Here is a 20,452-nt window from a genome sequence, read left to right on the forward strand (position 1 = left end):
AACTAACACTAATTGATTCTTGATTAACATGTTTATGTAATTGTACAATTTTAAATAAATCACATTTAAAAAAACTAAGATCAAATGATTCTTACTAAACAAGTTTATGTAATTGTAAAATTTTAAATAAATCACATTTTTAAAAAACTAAGATCAAATGATTCTTACTAAGCAAGTTTATGTAATTGTTTTTTATGCATTTGTTTTTGTATTTTTCTGGTTATAAAACTGAACTGATTTGCCCTTTTTAGCATCACAGACAATATATATATATTAAAATGTATTATAATTATTAAGTTTTATGTGGCTTATGATCCTGGGCTCCTGCTGTGGGGCGGCCCTGCTGGTTCAGTGGGAGGAGGAGAGTCCGTCAGTCAGGAGGAGGACGGGAGTCCCAGCGGCAGTTCGGGAGAGCCAAGGCGGGGGGGAAAGTGCGTCCAAACCGGGAGAAGTCACACGGAGGTATCCGCCATGAGTTGGGGAACGGAGCTCTGGGTGAGTTTTCAACTCTTTAGCTGAGCTGTTTCCCGGCTCGGCTGTTCTCGTGTGAGACTCCGGCATCGTGGCCGGGACTTTTTATTTTATTTTATTTAAATTTTTTCTTTCGGGACGTCGAGTGGAAGAAAGGTGCTGCGGTTCAGGTCCAGCTTTGTGTGGAAGGCAGCGCTGTTAGCCGGCGATGCTAACGCTAAAGCTAATCCACCTTAACGGCTGTGACAGCGGCGCGGAACAATAGGCAGCCCGGTCCTCGCGCACGGGGTCCGGGGCACCGGGCCGGAAGCGGGGGGGCTCTGCCTCCCCTGTTCGGTGGCTGGTTAACTTAAATTACACCCGCGTTCCTGAGTGCTATTGTTCATGTGTGTGTGAGAGAAGTTAAGTTGTATTTTTACGGTGTTTTTGTGTCACACCCATCCTCCTCAGGCTCCTTTTAAAATTAACCTCAATTAAGCTCCTTCTTCTTCTTCTTCGTCTCTTTGTCTTCAGCGTCACATGACTGAACTTATGTGTCAAAAACAGCAGTGGTTTGTTTTAACACACCATTTTATGTTCTGTACAGTTAAATCATGACTTCCAGTGAGGAAGTCATGATGGACTCTCAGCTCTCAGTCTCAATTGGAAGTGCTGTTGCGTAATGTTAGTATTTGTCCAGAGTGTATTATTATTTGTGGTGTATATTTTTGGGGTGTTGGCCCATCCCGATGTGTGAAACCAGAGAGGCAACCAGCAGCATCCCCCCTCTCTTAGCTGAGGAGGAGCAGCAGGAGGAGGAGGAGGGGATACTTGTTGTCCCAGAGATGATTCTCCTCCATCTGATCGCTGTTTATTATCTGGCGTCTGAAATAAGCTCATTTTTTGCTTGCTCAGCCCCCACTTGTAACATGACCATGCTGTGGCGGACAAAGAGATAAAAGTTGGCTTGTGTGAAATTCAAAAGCGGTGTGAAAGGAGTTTGGTTTGTTGTGGGGTTCGTTTTTCTCCCCATTCATGATTTCTGCCCAGTTTTAACCAGTCCAGCCCAGTGTTATGGAATGAGGCTCTGTATTTTTTCAAAGTTTTCCTAAAATGGGAAATTTGTCACGATAACAAATTTCGCTGAACGATAAATTGTCCCAGAAATGATTGCAATAAATGATAATATTGATCATTTTCAAGTAACATAATGGCAATTGTCAGAGATCAATAACTGTTAAATTCTAGCCAACATTGAACACTGGAACTGAAAGACATTTAAATATCCAAAATAAATAGACAAAACAGTAAATAAAATGAATTATGAAGTTTCTGGAAACAAAATTGTCCTTCAAAAAAAAGACAATTGTGAGACTAATAAACCAAACTGAAGATTTTATCATTCAGTTTTTGGTAGAAAAAGAGAGAAAACAATAAATCACGCAAACAGAAGGCCTACAGTTTTTTGTCCACATTTTGTCCCTTATCTTACTCTTATTTTAAATTAATAGGAAGTAGGACCACAAATAACCAGCGACTAAAATAAACACTTGGGCTCATCCATTCATTAAATTTGACAAAATACAACATTTGTTTTGAAAGAGTCACTTCCAAATCAAATGTACAGAATGTGTGAAAATAAACAACATTTTTGGAAGAAAAATTGGGAAAATGCTTGCTTTTCTACTAAAAATATTAATGTTTAAATTTTGCTGCAAATTTAAATGTAAAACTATATAGAAATACCCAAATTTTGTATTTTTAATTGGACAAAGAGGTGCTTTGAATTGGTACATTTGGCCCAAATGACAGAATGTCGTACCGGATTGTGTGCTTAGGTAAAAACATGGGTAGAGATTGGCAATAGTTGGAGTTTTCTCCAAAGTCTGGTTTACACCCAAGGTTGTGTAGGAGTTGTTGTAATTTAACCATATAAATAATAAATAGCTAAATATAAGAAAGCATCTTGCAGTTTCCTTGATGAAGGAAGTCATTTTTGAAACGGGTGGCAGTCTAATCCACATTTACGCATCATATTACGGTTGTTCAGTCAATGTGCATCAGAGGAAATGCGCTCAGCGTGTTGACACATTTAATAGACAGATTTTTGTTTTGACGTATAGCATCAAATGGAAAAAATAATTTCAGATTTTCAAAATTCAGCCAGCAGATGATGGATCCCATCAAGGGAAAACTAGGCGGTGGATTGGTGCTAATTTACTTTAAGCTTCATATTCAATGTAAATGTGTTTGTTTAGCAAAGAAAACATAATAAAAATGTATATTTTTAGATCTGAAATCAAAAGACATTGTTGAATATGTTTGTGTTCCTTAAAAAGTTAGAGGTGCTGAATGGATGAAGGATTAATTCATTATTTTTTATATTTTTTTCTGTTTCTTTTTTGCCTTTTATTAATTGATTTTCTTCATGGTTGTAATTTAATTTAGCTCAGAAAACCAAATATTCTACTTTAGGCTGGGAAACATCATCTTCTGCATTCAGGGGTGTTTAACTTTAAACTTAACTCTCTTTAATTCACCATAATTACATTTCGTCTTCTTTGCTTTGCAGGATAAACAGAATTAAATTCAAATCACTCCAGTTAATCCCAACACAATGCTATATGTAGCCTGATTCAGATCCAATTCAACACATTATTAATTGTTTTTATAATTAACCTCAGTCATATAACACCAGTTGGTAGAAACCCATCAGGTCGAGGCTCCGTATGCGTCAAGCCACTCATTTTCAGCAATCCCTCGTCCTCAGAAGCATGTTGCTTTAATAGAACAAGACTTTAAGCGTTGCTTGTTCGCCGTGTGTGATGTCGATGAAACATCCGTCCAAACAGCGATATTTAATAATATTAGTAATTTATCGCTGCATCGTGTCTTTTCCTCCAGCCTTGGAGCAAAGCAACCTGCATCTCACCCAGCTACGGTGGAAATGTAATCCCTGAATCCCCTGATTGGATTAATGTGCTAGCTGTCTGTGGTCAGATTAAGGATTAAATGTAAAAGATGTAAATCTGCTGATTGGCCAGTGAGATGCTCAGATGACTGCAGGCTGAATCTCATTTATTAAACCAATTGATTTCAGCTTCTGGTGTTAATTCTTACTAAAAGTCAAAATAATGTGACTGGATATTTAGTCCTGCTGATCGTTAACCAACCCATAATAGAGCCACTTTGACTGTTCCAACATCATGATATGGTAAAAAAAATACCTAGAGATCTGAAATGCTACTTATGAGATTTATAATTTTTATATTGATTACAGTTGACCTACATTTTTCTAACTTTTGTTGGAGTTTAAGCGTCTCAGTCACTAATATTTACATCTAAAATACATAACACAGCTTCAGAGAACGCTTCACCTGAATTCAATTAACAAATACTTATTTATCCTGAAGGGAAAGTAAATGTTCTTGTAACTGATATCATGTAAGTATCTTCAGAGTCGTTGCAATGCTGTTGGCAGCAACACCATCAGATGTTGGTAAGCACTGCTAATCCACTTTATTTGCTTTTGCTGCTCCTCTCTAAGTCTCTGGCCGTATTATTAGAGAGATGTTGGAGTAGGGGATAAGATCTTTTCCCATTATGATAGATTGAAGGGGTTAGTTTGAAGTTCCTCCTTCTTTCTCTGCTTTTTGGTCACAATAAGCAATAAATCAATTAAACGAGCTCAATAATTTCCATTTGCATTATTTGTTGTTTTTCTCTTTTCTGTCTTTCTACTAAAAACTGAATGATTAAAGTCTTCAGTCTGGTGTTTTAGTCACAACCAGCTTCTTTTTTTGAAGAGTGAGGCTTCATAATTCATTTTACTGTCGTTTTTTTTATTTTGGAATTTTAAAAAGTCTTTCAGTGTTAAATGTTCATTTGATATTAAAGTTTATTGATATTGGAGAATGTTTCTTTGCATTATTATTACCAATATATTCCTTGAAAATGGCCTCAAAGCAACAGTATTATTGTTTATCGCAACAATTTATCGTCCAGTAGAATTAGTTTCTGTGGCCAGATTAGCGTAGCATCTCTAGCTAATGTCTGGGTGCTGCTTGGTTTACCTTTTGCTTTGTGCTTTGGCTCCTGCTCATCCTTACAAACCGAGCGAGGAACATCCTATTACTGCGCTGGCTTCCTGCCCCAACACACACACACACGCACACACACACACACACACACACATGCACATGCGTGTGTGTAGAGTAGGAAGTGTGCCTGAATCGGAGCTGTGTCTGTGTTTTGTGTGCGTTAGAGCCAGGATGCCGGCCTGCTGTGCTCAGGTCTGTCTGAGCGAGTCGGGCTTGAGCCCAGCGGGACGGAGCGGTCAGAACCGGCTGAAGGACAACGGGCTGACAGGCGGTCGTCCATGTTGGCCGGCCAAACTGAAAGACAAGGATAAGGGGATGGAGACTTAGACGGTGGTGTGGAAAGGTCAATCTCTACATGGTTTTAGGATTTGACAGTGAAAGCTGTGAAAAGAAAAGGATCAACCGACTCAGATCAGCGGTTCGGAGGCTGACGGTGTGGATTTGGAGTTCCTGAAAGTGTTCAGTGTTTCTCCTGCTTCAGTCGGGAGCATTGTTTGCATTCTCTGCCGCACATTCTGACTTGCACAAAGGTGCTTGTTATTCGTGCTCCTGTTTGTGATATTTATAGCTTGCAGACTCCACGTCTGGACGCAGACAGCAGTCTAGGATCTCTGGGGCTCCTGAGCTACTTTACTACCCTCCACAAATTACCACAAAAACACAAACGAACAAAATTATTCTGAAATGTAACTGTTCTTATTTTTCACATATTTCAAGTTGTAGCCACAAATTTCAGTGGTTTATATGAAGGGGGATTCTTTTTGTAATTAAGATGATATTTCTTCTTAGACCAATGCCAGACCAATGCCAGACCAATGCCAGACCAGTACCAGACCAATGCCAGACCAATGCCAGACCAATGCCAGACCAATGCCAGACCAACGCCAGACCAACGCCAGACCTGTACCATACCAATGCCAGACCAGTACGAGACCAACGCCAAACCAACGCCAAACCAACGCCAGACCAACGCCAGACCAACGCCAGACCAATGCCAGACCAATGCCAGACCAACGCCAGACCTGTACCATACCAATGCCAGACCAGTACGAGACCAACGCCAGACCAATGCCAGACCAATGCCAGACCAATGCCAGACCAACGCCAGACCTGTACCATACCAATGCCAGACCAGTACGAGACCAACGCCAGACCAATGCCAGACCAATGCCAGACCAATGCCAGACCAATGCCAGACCAACGCCAGACCTGTACCATACCAATGCCAGACCAGTACGAGACCAACGCCAAACCAACGCCAAACCAACGCCAAACCAACGCCAGACCAATGCCAGACCAATGCCAGACCAGTACCAGACCAATGCCAGACCAATGCCAGACCAATGCCAGACCAACGCCAGACCAACGCCAGACCAACGCCAGACCAACGCCAGACCAACGCCAGACCAACGCCAGACCTGTGCCAGACCAGTACCAGACCAGTACCATACCAATGCCAGACCAGTACGAGACCAGTACCAGACCAGTACCAGACCAATGCCAGACCAATGCCAGACCTGTGCCATACCAATGCCAGACCAATGCCAGACCAATGCCAGACCAGTACCAGATCAGTACCAGACCAATGCCAGATCGGACCTAAGAAGACCCAAACATACCAACCTGGACCTTTCAAGGCCGAGGTTGTACTATCTCATCATGTAGTTATATTTTTTGTGCACCACAAATTGCAAAAACTAATGGAAAAAGTTGGTATTAAAATTGGTATTAAACTAATGATTGTCACAGTAACTTAATATTTAAGTTATTACACACCTTGATACATAATCTCTAAACTGAATTCATCAGTTTTTTTGGACTGTATGATAAATAATAGTACAAAAAACAATAAGAGGTTAATTAATATGTGTCATATCAGGCATGGAGTCGAGATAAACCAGCTGGAGACCCTCCATGCCTTTACTGCCCCCCCCGCCCATTGCCAATCATTGACCAGGAGTCTTCTGGTGTTTCAGTCCAGTCCTGAAAATATGAAACCCCAAGGCAAACCCCAAACCTCGGCTTGCTGTTTCTTCTGTTTCTGAATCCGTGGAAGTCGTGGTTCTTTGGCTGCTGCTGGATAAAGCAGCAGGCTTGTCCCTCGCAGGCCCCAGCGGGTGAGAAACAAGTCATGCTGAAGCTGAGGGCGCCGGCCTGGACATGACAAGCTGTTAGACTCGGTCCAGCCAAGCTTGTCAACACGTTGTCTGTGTGTGCAGGGGGTGGGGGTGTTTTTGTAGGTGTGAGGAAGGGAGCAGGATGTTTTCAGATCGAGATGTGTGACGGCAATGGGTGAAGCCCACGTTGGCCCTTATGAAGGGTGGATGTCTTTCCTAATTAGAAAAATGTCCTAGCAGGAGAGAGAGGCTCGAAGATGGAGGGGAGGAAGTTTAGTAATGGGAGATGCGCAGGGATATTTTCGTTTGGTTGCGGGAGGCGGGTTGATGAAGGCTGAGAGATGAGCCGAGTTTAGGCATAATGGATTATATGAAACTTTAATGATCCCACTGGACGTTTGTGGTAACGTGATATGTTGTGATTGAATGGGATGTCAGTCCGAGCAGATGAAAATTAATTTGGCTAAAGGGATCTTTTTGTGATCTTCTACATCCTCAGTCTGAAAGCTTTCCTGTCATAATTTATTTAGACTTTATTTAATAATCTTCTGAAACAAAATTAAAAGCCGTAAAAGTGAATCAGTTTGCAAAAAGGACTGTATATACTATTGATTTAAACTATTTTGTGATATATCGGGCACCAACATTGGTATCAGCTGATATTAGTAATTTTTTTAACATATTGGTATCGGTTCAGTAAATAAAACTGGACCGATATGAACAATCAATATTTATTTTTTATCTGTTTCTGATGTTTTTCCCCCCAAAGGTGTTAAAATGCTGGTGAAATATGTGTAATATTGGTTATCGGCCATAACAGTATTAATATTGGATATTGATATCAGCCCAAGTTTTTGTATCGGTACGTCCTGACTATTTTATAACATAAAGTCAGTGCAAAATGCATAAATTAAGTTGTTTAAAGCACTTTATGGAGGCCTCGAGTTCAAATAGTTTTTTTGTTATTGACTTTACATGAAGCTCAGTCGTAACCTGAATTTTTTGGTGTTATATCTGACTGGTTTGAGTCATACATGAAGAACAGGGACTTAACAGAAGTAACCCGTGGCGTACCTCAGGGGTCCACCTTGGGTCCCTTTTATTTAATGTCTACTCATCCCCGATAGCGCAAATTATAACAAGTTATATAGGTTTCAAAGCTGAAATGTGCAACAGCTCTACATTACAATGTCAGTGTGTCAAAATGAACTGATGCAGAGAACAAAATAATGCGTTGATGTGCCTTTAATTTGAACGAATGGAAATAATCGAACTCTGATTCAAACCCAAAAAGGTCCGTCTACAAACCTCGGCCTTGGTTCGGTTGAAGTGAACTCTGGTGCGGTTCGAATGGTTATGTGAACGCTAAGTGGATCCGAGACCTCTCCAAAAACAGGAAGTTGATTACAGCACAGTGCATTCTGGGTAGATGCAATAAAAACAAACGCATGTGTCTTACGCCAGCGGGAGAAATGGCTTTTGGTCTTTAGCTAAAGACAAAGGATAAATCCTACAACCGCTAAGATCTGACTCTACTCCATTTTTGTTTATATTTTGTGGGAAAGTTTCGCTGAGTTTCTTCTTCAGAGGTTTTTGTGTCATTTCCTTTAGTAGTTCTTGGTGCAGCGCCCCCACAGGTGAGGAGGGGAACAGCTTTTTCAGAGGGTTTGGTTCATTTGACACAGTGCAGTGAAAAAGAGAAACAAACCAGATGAAAATGTAGCGAATGTTGCAGCTTTGGTTCCCGATCAAACCGAGTCTACTGGTCAGTCAGGTGTGAAAACAGAACCATAATTTTTTCTCACCTTCACAGGTGAAGGTAAATGGATAAGCTCAAAGCTAAAACGAATAACAGAGATGAGCTTATTTTTAAAATGAAATTTGCTGCTAAAGGACTGGTGCTTGCATCCATTATGTGAACAAAGAGGCTTCTTCATCTCTGCATTTCTTCCGAATGTTTCCCCAGTGGTTCTGCCGTTCCTCCCCCTCTTCCTTCCTCTCATCCTCCTGCTGCGTCCCTCTGGACTCTTCCACAGCTGCATCCAGCCAACCAGCTGTTCAGCAGTCTAGTTCGTCTTGGATCCAGACGCAGACCCACCTGTAGGGCCTCTAAAAGCGATGACCTGGAGTGAACCCGTCTAAATAGGTCGCTGCACGTTATCCGACCTGACTTTTTTTAGACTGTAACTCCTGACATTAGCACTTTTCTTTGTTGATGAAGGATCAGTGGTTTGCTTTGGGTCACTGTTTGTGGAAAACGTGGAGGATTTGATTTTCTGATGCTTTTTAGAGACTCTATGTTTGTGATACTTTTTCTTCATGCCAGACACAGAGCTCATGTTTGGTTATAAAAAAATCTAATCTTGTTGTACAACAAGTGTTGGTAGTATTTTCTTTCCAGGAAATAAAAAAATGAGTCACAACAGACAGAAACTGATCCAGGCCTCTCTGAGTTATGACTCCGCTCGTCGTCAGGATTTGTTCAAAGCAGCAGCTGCGTTTAGTGCTGTCCTGCCTCTGTGAGTCAGTCTGTCAACTGTTTATTAGTCAGTAACTTTGTCAGGCAGTGGATAAAAAATAAGCTTTGGGCCATGTGGAGAACTGGTGGAATGTTTTAGAGCGCCGTCATTAAACCAAACCTCTGCTGGATGGTTGTATGTGATCGGACCCGACTTGTGTAACGCAGACAGTAGCAGGGATTTCCATGAGGTTAACGCCAACAGGAAACGGTTGCCAGCTTGGTGTGTCTGGAGAAAGTGAATACTTTGCTGTTCCATCAAACATAGTGATTTTAGTCATTATTCCTGGCCAAACATCACTGGAACTTATTTTAAACCAAGATTGCATGTTTTAGTCAATGCTGGTTTGTGGTTAATGCAAAGGAGCAAATTACACCTAAATACCAGTGTTTCAATTTATTCAATCCTGTATTCAACACATCCAAATACACAGGTCTGTAATTAAAATACCTCCGCTAATTTATCATTTTAAAGCAACAACACACATTTAAGGAGTTGCTAAAGATTGTCCTTAGCTGCGTCGTCTTTTGTAACACAATCTATTGGCCGTTCAATTGCTCAAGTTTATCTGTATTGCACATTTCAGAAACAAGACAAAGTGCTTTAAATCATGAAAATACAAACTCATAGGACACACAATTTGAAACATTACATTTTGCTGTCGCCATTATACATCAAAATGTTGGTCAATGTTTCAGTTATTATGATTCAAAAGCAACTCTAAAGAGGTGGAACTCAGTGTTTCGGCTGTTTTGCAGTTTTCTGGAAATTTGTTCCAGTTTTGTGGTGCCGAGCAGATGAATGCTGCTTCTCCATGTTTGGTTCTGGTTCTGGGGTTTCGTCATTCGATGTTTCTACCTTCGTGAACTCTTGGTAGTGACCTGAAGATCGATATTACAGACACAAGCGGATGAAATTAGTTTACTTGAGGCATTCTGGCTGCATCCCAATCCAGAGAGAGACCCAGGACACCCTGGACGGACTAAAGTCTCTTCTCCATTAACTCTCACTTCAGCTGGTTAATGTCTGTTTGGTGCTCGATAATTTAGATGCGTCTCCATTGGCAGCCTGTTCCTTCCTGAGTGGGCAGGAATGTGGGAACACGATCGGGGCTGGAGCTGTGGTCGACGCTCCGATGGCTTTGTGATTTGGAAATAATAACGTCTGAGGCCAACAGGCCAATGCGTCAACTTTAACCTTACCTAAATCCGTCTCAACACTGTTACTGTTTGTTTAAAATAAACAAACGACTCAAAGCCTGGTAGCCCACCAGGCTTATATTATTGGGGGAAGCACTGCCGCTCTTCCACCACGATTGGTAAAAAGTTGGAACTTCAAGGTTTGACTATGGACTTACAGATTTGCAGCTCGCCATCCCGTCAACTCCTACGGTCTCATGGCGGATTGAAAATGGTGGTTGAGTTGTTGACTTAAATCCACAGGTCAACCAAAGAATGCAGTCTGCTGCCAATCAAATTGCTAGCGTACGATACACAGATCGGTCCGACTTGTTCCGGCCTAGAGGTGGCAGATTGGGGAAGAACTGATTATAGCCACGGCGTAAATTTTTAATTCCGCTTACGTCATCTCTGGATGGTTTATGAAGACGCCGTGAAGGAAGGCATCCTCAGGTTTTACTACAGTTTTAAATGTTACGCAAGGGTCATCTATGTTGGTGAAGGAATAACTGACGTCTGAACGGAAAATGATTTATAACTGCTAGTGCACCTGAAAATAACACCATAAAACAATATACTTTCAATTGGCATGCATTGCCATTTTAAATTGGCTACTGCACTGGGATATTAAGCTTTCTTATTGGAAATGGTTGGGAAATTGCATCTGGAACTGGAAATCTCTTCATCCTTTGTCACGAGTGATGCATACAGACGAGCATTGTTGTTTTATAGCCAGACTGGATCCAAAGCCATTAACCTCATCTTGAAGTACCAGACTTTTGTCACGGACATCTGATTCTGCAATCATGTGCGTCGATTGTAGCGTGTTAGTTGCAGTAACAGCTTCAGTTTATGGCACAGACACTGGATGTCCTCGGGCCGATGTCCTTTGGTTGTTTTGTGCTAAACACATCAGCTGCTGGCTAAACCTGCTGAGCTGATGTTATCGCCTTCACGGATCGGTTTTACTGGAAGAAGCTTACAGGAGCCTCTGAACTACTACCAGTACCTGACGGAGACAGTTGCATAACTCCAGTGTCATAACTTCTATGTAGGTTTCAGTAATGATTTCCCTCTCAGTCATGTGACTCTTACACAGAGTAATGCGGGACTCCCTGGAGTTGGTAGACCTGAAGAAGAAGCTTGTTTCAATCAAAATGGTGTTATAAAGTGTTTTATGTTTATGTGTTTTATGTTTATGCTATTTTGTTGTACGATTGGTTTCAGTTTGATGATAAACCTGCAGATAATCTTTAAAGTGGATATATGCTGTTAAATCCTCCCTTTTCCCATTTCAGTCGTTCGTTTTGCTGCACAGGCCGTTCTTTTTCTTTTACCCTCATTCTGAGGTGTGTCTGAGAGCAACTCAGCAACTTGGACATTTTTATGGTTTGCTAGCAACTAGCGCTAGCATCAAGAACATTACTGTAGGCATTTGGATCATTTGTTCCCCAACAAAATGGCATAAATAACAGCAAACTGTTTAATTCAATAGTATTATTCAAAACACACCATAGTGCTATCTCTTCAATGCGCTAAAAGGTAGCACACCATGCTAACATAAGCTAGTAGCATGCTAACGCTAGCAAAACAATGGTCAGTAAATTAATGTCTAAAATACTGTTTGCCATGTTAGTGTTATTAGCAGCTTACCGCTGTGCTGTGTCCGTCGTTTCCGTCAACAGAAGGAACTGACGCTTCATTTAGACGAAATCTTCCAGGAAATTCTTCTTGATGATGACGGAGATTGGTGAAGCGCTCAAAGAAAAATAATACTGGTATTTATCCAGACGCTTTGAAGAGTTTCTGGACGGTGTAATGATTGTGTGTGTTATGCACACAAAGATCCAAGGTAGCAACCAGCCCTCCAGTAGCTTTAGCATCCTTCAGTTTGGACTACAAAACCGCCTTTAGGAATAAAAATGGCGGATTCATGAAACTGGTTAACCAGAAATTCATGACCTTGTTTTGCAGTTCTGCAGCAAAAACTGTGACATGATAATAGTAGGCCAGTCATGCACTATAAGTTATTATGATAAATGATAATATTGTTGTTTTGAGTAATATAATGATAATAATAATAATTAAAGAACACATTATCAGAGATCAATAAACTATAATTCTAGTAAACCTTTAACAATGGAACTGGAAAATTTTAAATATCCAAAATAAATAAACAAAACAACAGAAACAACAAATAAAACAAATTATGAAGTCTCTGTAAACAAAAATAATCCTTAAAAAAAGGCTAGTTGAGACCAAAACACCAGGCTGAAAACTTTTATCATCCGGTTTTTGGTAGAAAGAGAAAAAAACAATAAATCATGCAAATGGAAATCATTGACTTTGTTATAACTTCCAATGCGATTAATTGATTTGTTGCTTATTGCGACAGACCTACACAGTTTTTGTCCTTTTTTATACATTTTTCTTTACCTATTTTACTTTTATTTTAAATTAATGGGAAGCAGGACCACAAATACGCAGCGACATTTACTGAAATAAAGACTTGGGTCCATCCATCCATTAAAGCTGGAGAATTTGTGAAAATAAACAACATTTATGGAAAAGAAAAAACCAAAAAATAATTTAAATGGAAATTATTGAGCTTGTTTTATGTTATCATCTGATTAATTAATGTATTACTTATTGCCAAAGGCCTTTGTAATAGTTCAAAAGTAGAGAAAACTGAACAGATTGAAAAATATAACAGAATATAAAGATATTAATGCAGCTTTTCTGCACTGCAGTACGCAACAAAATACATTTAAGGCTTTAAAAAGTTACAGCGAGGTAGAGAAAACAGCAAGTGGCTAAAAGTTGAATATTTCCAACATCGTTGAGGTGTTTAAAATCGCATGAAGAGGGAAACAAGCCAGTCTGGCCTCCACTCATTATGCCTGTGTATCCATGTGACTAATGGCCAGCAGGCATGTCTCTGCTGCCACATGATTACAAACCATTAGCTCTTCGCTTCTCTTTGTTCATAATTGCAGCTCTGTTCTCTGTTTGTGCTGCAGCTCTTACGTGGTTCCCCTCTGCACCATATTTTACTATTATCATCTCTTTATTTAAGGGTTTCCCAGCACAGGATGAAATAGAAAGGCTTTTACTGCCCCAGACCCTTAAATAGATTGACCTGGACTCCACAAGGATTGTTTTTGTTGTTGCTGGAATAGAAACTACATGTTACTATGTGAGAATGTTCATAGAAAGTAACATTTATCAGATAAAATTTTCATAATTGACCATTTATTTTTTTGCATCCAGACATAATAAATAATTTAAGGCCCCTGAAATGATTAAGATCTGACCACAAACCAAAAACAGCAACAATTTGACCAAATTTCCATGAAAATTTGGTCAAATTGTTTTTCTTTTTGATGAAGCGACAGTCCAAAAGCCATTTTTATGTTTTCACTCTTTAAGAATTTATAAAATTCATAAAAATTTTGTTTATTATCAAACAAGTAAAACTGAAAAACAACAACAAAACATTTTCATTTTTAATTGAATGAATTTTGTGGTAGTTTGTCTCCAGGGTGAAATGTTTGGACACCACAGCTTTACCAGATGAGCTGATTTAGGAAGCAGCATTGTGTTCATAAACAAAGGGTGAACTGCATTTCTCTGCTCCGGGTTTGTTCGCGTTTCTGTGGGAAACTCTGGATTTTGTCAGGAATTTCCTACGTTTCATCACCACAGATAGAGATTTACAGGTGGTCAAGTGTAACTAGGACAACAGCGTTGGAGGAAACTATGTAAATTCATTGTAAATTCATGCAGCAACAGTTTTTCCCAGGCTGTTTACTCGGACCAGTAAAGTTTCAGGGCCTCATAAAACTCCTGAGCTCCACGGTTTGGGCGTAACCTAGGCAACGCCGTCATGGCCGACAGATTGTTGTTACGGCACAGACAGAAACCATCAGGTAGACGTGCTGGGTGTTTTCTGTTTTTGGTGATGTTTTAATGTGGGTAAACGGTTTCAGACCAGACAGCAGATCCACATGGGAACCCACTTATGGTAATTTATGATTTAACCCACTTTGTGAACTTCTTTTGTTCAACTAGTCAGCGATTAGCAAACGCGGCTTGGACTGGACTCGTTTTAGACCCCCCATGGTTCACGTCACGTGTGAAGGGCAGGATATTTCCATCATCATCCTCCAGTCACATGGATGGAGCCGTACAGCAGCAGTTTCTTGTTTTAATGAGAAAATTTCTCTAACAAGACGAGTTTTATATCTTAATACGACGTTAAAACGAGAAACATTTTCATTAAAGAGAAATTTCAGTATAAACTTTGTTTATTCTGATGAGATTCAGGTCATTTAGATGTCGTGTTCTCCAGGAGGTCAAAGGTCACCGAGCTCCAGTTAAACGACATAAAGAAACAAATTTAAAACCACTGTGCAAATTATACGACTTTCTGTGTAAATAAATTTAAAGCTGATTAGCCGCAGCTGTGACTTCCTGGTGGGAAAACTGAAGTTTTTCATTAATCTGGTTGAATTTTAGGCAGCAGATGTTTCATCACAACAACAAATTTCACTGGACAATAAATAATTTTTATTAAAATGTGCAATAATGTTCTGTTCTGAGACTATTTTTGAGTAATATATTAAGATGGTCTAATAATTCCCTCTTAAAAACCACAAACTTTCATTTAGTGAAGAACATTTAACTCTGGATTAAAACATGACAACCAAAAACAATAAATAAAACAACCTAAAACATGAATAAAATGGATAAAATTGGATTATTATCTAAGCAAACTTAAAAAATAATAATCAAAATGGAAATTTATTGAGCTAATTTTAATTGATCATGTAATTAATTGAATAATTGATTATTGCAACAGGCTTAATCAGTTTATATCATGGCTGTCAATCAGTTTATTATGGGATTATTTGTCTAATACGCACTAATATAGTAGACGTAGTTCCTTTTTCTCAGTTTAGTACCTTTCTTGTCTGATTACCCATAATCCACCACTCTAGCCGCGATCTGAAGAGTGGAGGCGGGATAAAGGAGGGATCCTGTGGTTTTCCTTTAGTTTTGTTTGTTTTCTGAATGGATGAATGAATGAATGAATGGATGATGTGTGTTGTGACGACGCGGCTCAGCGGATGGATGGTCGGATGCAGTAATTACCACTTCCTGCTCCTTCATTTTGGACACACTGAGCAGCCGCTGAACCACCACCAGCAGAAACCAGTTTGATCTGTATTTACTGGTCTTTACTGGTTTTTAAATGTTTTTTACTTTGAATTAAAATGTTCATCCTCTGAATCAATCTGAACCTGAGATGTTCAGACATTTTCTGGTTATCGGTGAGTTTTAGAATATCAGATGTGCAGTTCATACAGAATCACCTACAAAAATAATTTCTGTCTTAAATTATTTAAAAAAATATATCTACAAATATGTAATATCTGAAATTATTTATAAAAATATGTAGATCTAAAATATATACATCTCCAATTAATAATAAAAATATATAGATCCAGGTGTTTTTAAGAAATATCTATTTCTATGTCAAATTATATACAAATATATTGTCTGTAAATATGTATATAGTTAATGTATAGCTCCAGTTATTTATAAAATATACATCTACAAACTATAAATATAAGGACTGCACAGTGGCGCAGTTGGTAGAGCTGTTGCCTTGCAGCAAGAAGGTTCTGGGTTCGATTCCCGGCCCCGGTCTTTCTGCATGGTGTCTCCATGTTCTCCCTGTGCATGGTGGGTTTTCTCCAGGTACTCCAGTTTCCTCCCGCAGTCCAAAAACATGACTGTCAGGTTAATTGGTCCGTCTAAATTGTCCCTAGGTCTGAGTGTGTGTGTGTGCATGGTTGTGTGTCTCTGTGTTGCCCTGCAACAGACTGGTGACCTGTCCAGGTGACCCCGCCTCTCGCCCGGAACGTTAGCTGGAGAGGCACCAGCACCTCCTGACCCCACTGAGGGACAAGGGTGAAAGAAAATGGATGGATGGAAACAATAAATATAGCTATATAAATAAATAAGTATTATTTTCAGCTCTTGCTTTTAGCTGGAACGTCAGTAACTTTAAAGCACTAAGCCGATAATTGCCTGGAATCCCAGGAGCATCTGGAACATCTGGGGTTTTTCCCTGCTGTGTTCTTCCTGCAACATTTTAACCATTTTATTTAATCATTTTATTTGGTGCCGAGCGCAGAAAACATTAAGAAAACATTAGGATGGGGGTAGGAATTATAAGTATTTATGTTAAATGCCTAACCTGCAGAAAGAAGAAGCGTGAGCAACAGACAAAACAAAGAGAGCAGACACCGTAATTAAAGCTGCATTTAGCTAAAGCCTGAGCAACGCCACACCCTCCAGCAGCCATTATGTCGTCATTAATCAGTCAAAACAAAAACTGCATCTGTTTTCTTTTATGTGCAACTTTATAGAGAATGCTTCTTCTGTTTAGGATCTTTGTCTTCGCTCTGCAGAAATACAAAAGAGTAACGCGTATTTTTGTTTAGAATTGAGACAAAACTAACAAATAACTTTTAATCAAGAAATAGGAGCTTGTTTTACAAAAAATAATTAATATTGATGAAAAAGTTCCAGTTCTACCGGCAGATTATTTCACTCATAACATGGGAAAATGTCTTATTATCGTGAATATTAAGGTATTATTTCCTTAAACGAAGCTGTTATGTCTTGCTGAAAAGTTACTTGTAAATTAGTTTTGTCTTATTTGAAGTGAACCAACATATTTGCAGTAGAAACTAGACAGTAAATACCATTTGATGGCATTTACTCAATGTAAATGCCATCAAATGAGATAATTCCAGTTAATCTGTTCTCCATCAGAAAACCTGCAGCTGATTCCTCCTGCTAAAACTTTTAATTTATCTCCTAAAAGATAACGAATCTCCTCTGCATCACGTTCTCTGACTCTCTGAAGGCTCAGGCGGCCATTTTTCTTTTTCTCTCCCCGTCTCGTCTAACTTGTCTGTCAGGCTGCCTGGGAGGCATCAGCGGAGCGATACAATAGAAAGGATCTGGTCGCTATGAAACTTGATTAGCAGCTCAGCTCAGGTGTGTTTTTTCCACCGGTGGGATATAAATAAATCCTGGATGGCCTCCAGTCCAGCGCTGACATTTCGGAATGGATTCCAGTAAACTTCAGTCGCCGTACTTTTGTTTTGGTTGGTTTGTTTTTGTGACTTTTCAAGCCTCGACATGCTGGTTCAGAGCGTTTAAGCAGTCTGGCTAAACGCTGCGTTATGCTGTAAATTATGTGGGAAACGCATCATAAAAGACGCATGTGTCAGCAAAAACTGTGTGTTACTTCAGACGGGGTCAAAGGGCGGCTGTCGCTAATTTATGGCTTTACTGTAGCGATAAAGAAGAGAGGAAGTGACATTTTGGCCTTTTCTTTACTTCCTGGTGAAGTTTATGTGATATTAGGAAGCAGGAGCTGCAGAACAGCTGCTGAGTCAAAGAAAGGACAATAATTTATAATTAGAGGACATAATGTTCTTCATTATTACAGATTAAACTGTAGGGGTTGTTCAGTGTCTGTGGATTAATATTTAACTGACCCATCTCTGGCGGGTGACTTCTGATTGCTCTTATCTACGATAGAATCGTTCTGCTGCTAAAAATATTTCTGAAACCCAAGATAAAGTTACTTAAAAGTTACTTAAAACTTTTACTCTGATGAGTAAAAGTTTTCCTTATTCATGAAACACAAAATGTTTTACAAGATAAAACGGGAGTCGATCAGGATCACTTTCCAGCGTTATTGCAAACAGGAATAAGAAATAAATATACAATTATATGGAAAAACTGACTCATTTGAGTAAATATTTTCTTTATTAAACAGTAACTAAACCCCAAATCAACTTTTTTCCCCTAATTATCTTTCTAAATTGTCCTTTAAGTCAGTTATTTTTATGTTTCTGTGTAAATTGCGACATTTTTGTATTTAATTCTGCCTTATTTTCCCTAAAACCGCCTCAGTGCTGCCCCCTCTGGGTCAAATGGTGGCTGCTGCAGGTGAATTTTCCTATTGGTTACGTCACACAGCCTCCCGTTTTTGGGGATTTGAACCTTGACCTTCCTACTGGAAACAGTGCAGCCCTCGCCTAAAGCAACTTGTCAGTAATCAAATTTATTAAATATGACTTTAGATCTATTAAAAAAAGATGAAACCAAGAAATTATTTTGATATTGGAGGTTTAAAAATGTCTCACCGTGTTTTTAGGGCTGGACGATAATGTCTGAAGCACGAATCACGATACTTGCGTTTCATATCGTCGATGTCGATAATTATAATACAGACCTTTCCTGTCTTATCCACAGCTTTCGCTTCACGCCGTTGTTTTTTAAAATTATTTTTAAGCAGTTATGACGCAAAAACTTAAGCTGCTGCTGCACAAGCTACTTAACAGGCTGTTGCTAGGCAACCAAAGAATGAGTTGCTAGGTAACCAGGGAGGGAGGAAGTCAGTTGATTCCATCAACCTGGCCTATGACGCTGTGAAGGCTGAAGCCTTTCCTCTGCCTTCGTCATCCATTATTTCTTACTGTGACAGGCTTTGGCTTTTATTTTTTAGTTTTCCTTTTCTCCCTTTGTCTCTTTAGGCTTTTGTCGGGTTTTACTCGGAGGTGTGTGTTTCTGGTTATCGGCCCCCTGGTGTCTGAAGACGTTTGACTCTCAGAGCCATAAAAGGAGCAGAAAGAAATCTGTAAACAATATGCAGCAGATTCTTAATTGAGGATCCAGTTTCAGCTAAAACCGTCTGTGGACGCAAACTTTGATCGGCAAACGGTGGCAGTTTTTCCTGAAGGACTGCGCGGCTTTTGGAAAAAGCATTAAACTGTTTACAACAATCATCAGAGTGGTAAAGTAAACAATAACAGACTGCATAACAAAACCTGGGCTGTTGCATAAGAGGAAGAAAGAAACTCCGGTTTCTTTCGCTCAGAGGAACAGTTTGAGCTGATTGAAAGCAAATGTCTGCCTTCGTTTCACAGTGGGAGGAACATTTCACAGGAACTCGCTGGGCTGCAGCGCAGATAACCAAAACAAACGTCTCCAGAAGAGGCGAGGAGTCCTCCTTCGTTCACAACACTCCTCCGCTTGATTTTAATCCACCCAAACGCTGGAATTTAATCCCAGGCATCGCCTCAGGTTGGCCTGTCAGACAGATTTTCAGACGTTTGCTGCCGCAGGGTAAAAAAAAACACCAAAAAAAAAACAAATCAAATATCCACTGGAATGTGATTGTGCTCACAGGTTGGAGATAAAACAGTGCAAACAGCTTGTTGAATAAAAGACATCTGGCAGATTTCAGGAGTCCGGGTTCGAAAGAGGGTTAGAGCCACGGGAAAAAAATAATTATGAGGACATTAAAATCAGAATTTATTTCGAGACAGAAGTTCGGATTTTGAGATTAAAGTCGGCACTAATGCTAATTTGGTTATAGTCTAATGTCAAAACGTCACAGCAAATGTGGGTAACTATGGCAACCGGGGACAGCCTAAAGCCGAGTTGTGAGTTTACAAGCAAATAATCCCTGAACATCTTAGATCTCTGGAGAAAACGGTGACGATAAAATAAGAGCTAAAATGTTTATCATCCAGCACACAACAAGAGGCCTTCTCAGGTCCCCACCTTCACACTCTTCAAATAGAGAGCAGGTGTGTGTGTGTGTGTGTGTGTGTGTGTGTGTGTGTGTGTGTGTGTGTGTGTGTGTGTGTGTGTGTGTGTGTGTGCGTGTGTGTGTGTGTGTGTGCGTGTGTGCGCGCGCGCGCGCCAGGCTGACATTTCCTGCAGTGTGAATCAGATTCTGCTCTCCTCTGTGTGATTAGCTTCTGGTATTGGCAGCATTAGCTCTGCTAATTGATTGTGTGTTTTTCCTGTGCAACGCTCGCAGATTATCGCTGCATGGAAAACTGATGGAATCTGCTCATGAGGATTTTTTTCAGTTTCTTCTTCTGGACTCTTAAGTGAGTCATTTGTTCCCAGATTGCGATGCGAGTGAATCACAGCAGAGAATCGGTGAAGAAGTGAAGCTTTCAGCCTTTCAGGTGTCAAATCTCAGG

General features: G+C 39.9%; 1 protein-coding gene across 3 annotated transcripts in view; it reads left to right on the plus strand.

Moving 5' to 3' along the window:
• The first annotated feature begins 323 nt into the window (after positions 1-323).
• Positions 324-20,452, plus strand: part of fnbp1l (formin binding protein 1-like) — a 51,254-nt gene continuing 31,125 nt past the window's right edge. The window contains exon 1 of one of the 3 annotated variants that reach the window (XM_081605996.1): positions 324-495. In XM_081605996.1, the coding sequence (XP_081462122.1) occupies positions 472-495 (24 nt within the window). In that variant the 5' untranslated portion in view covers positions 324-471. The remainder of the gene's footprint in view (positions 496-20,452) is intronic. The other 2 variants (XM_081605995.1, XM_081605994.1) reach the window with 2 other exon arrangements.

This window comes from Poecilia reticulata, chromosome 4 (genome assembly GCF_904066995.2).
Source record: "Poecilia reticulata chromosome 4, P_reticulata-male-v2, whole genome shotgun sequence".
Classification (NCBI taxonomy): Eukaryota; Metazoa; Chordata; class Actinopteri; order Cyprinodontiformes; family Poeciliidae; genus Poecilia; species Poecilia reticulata.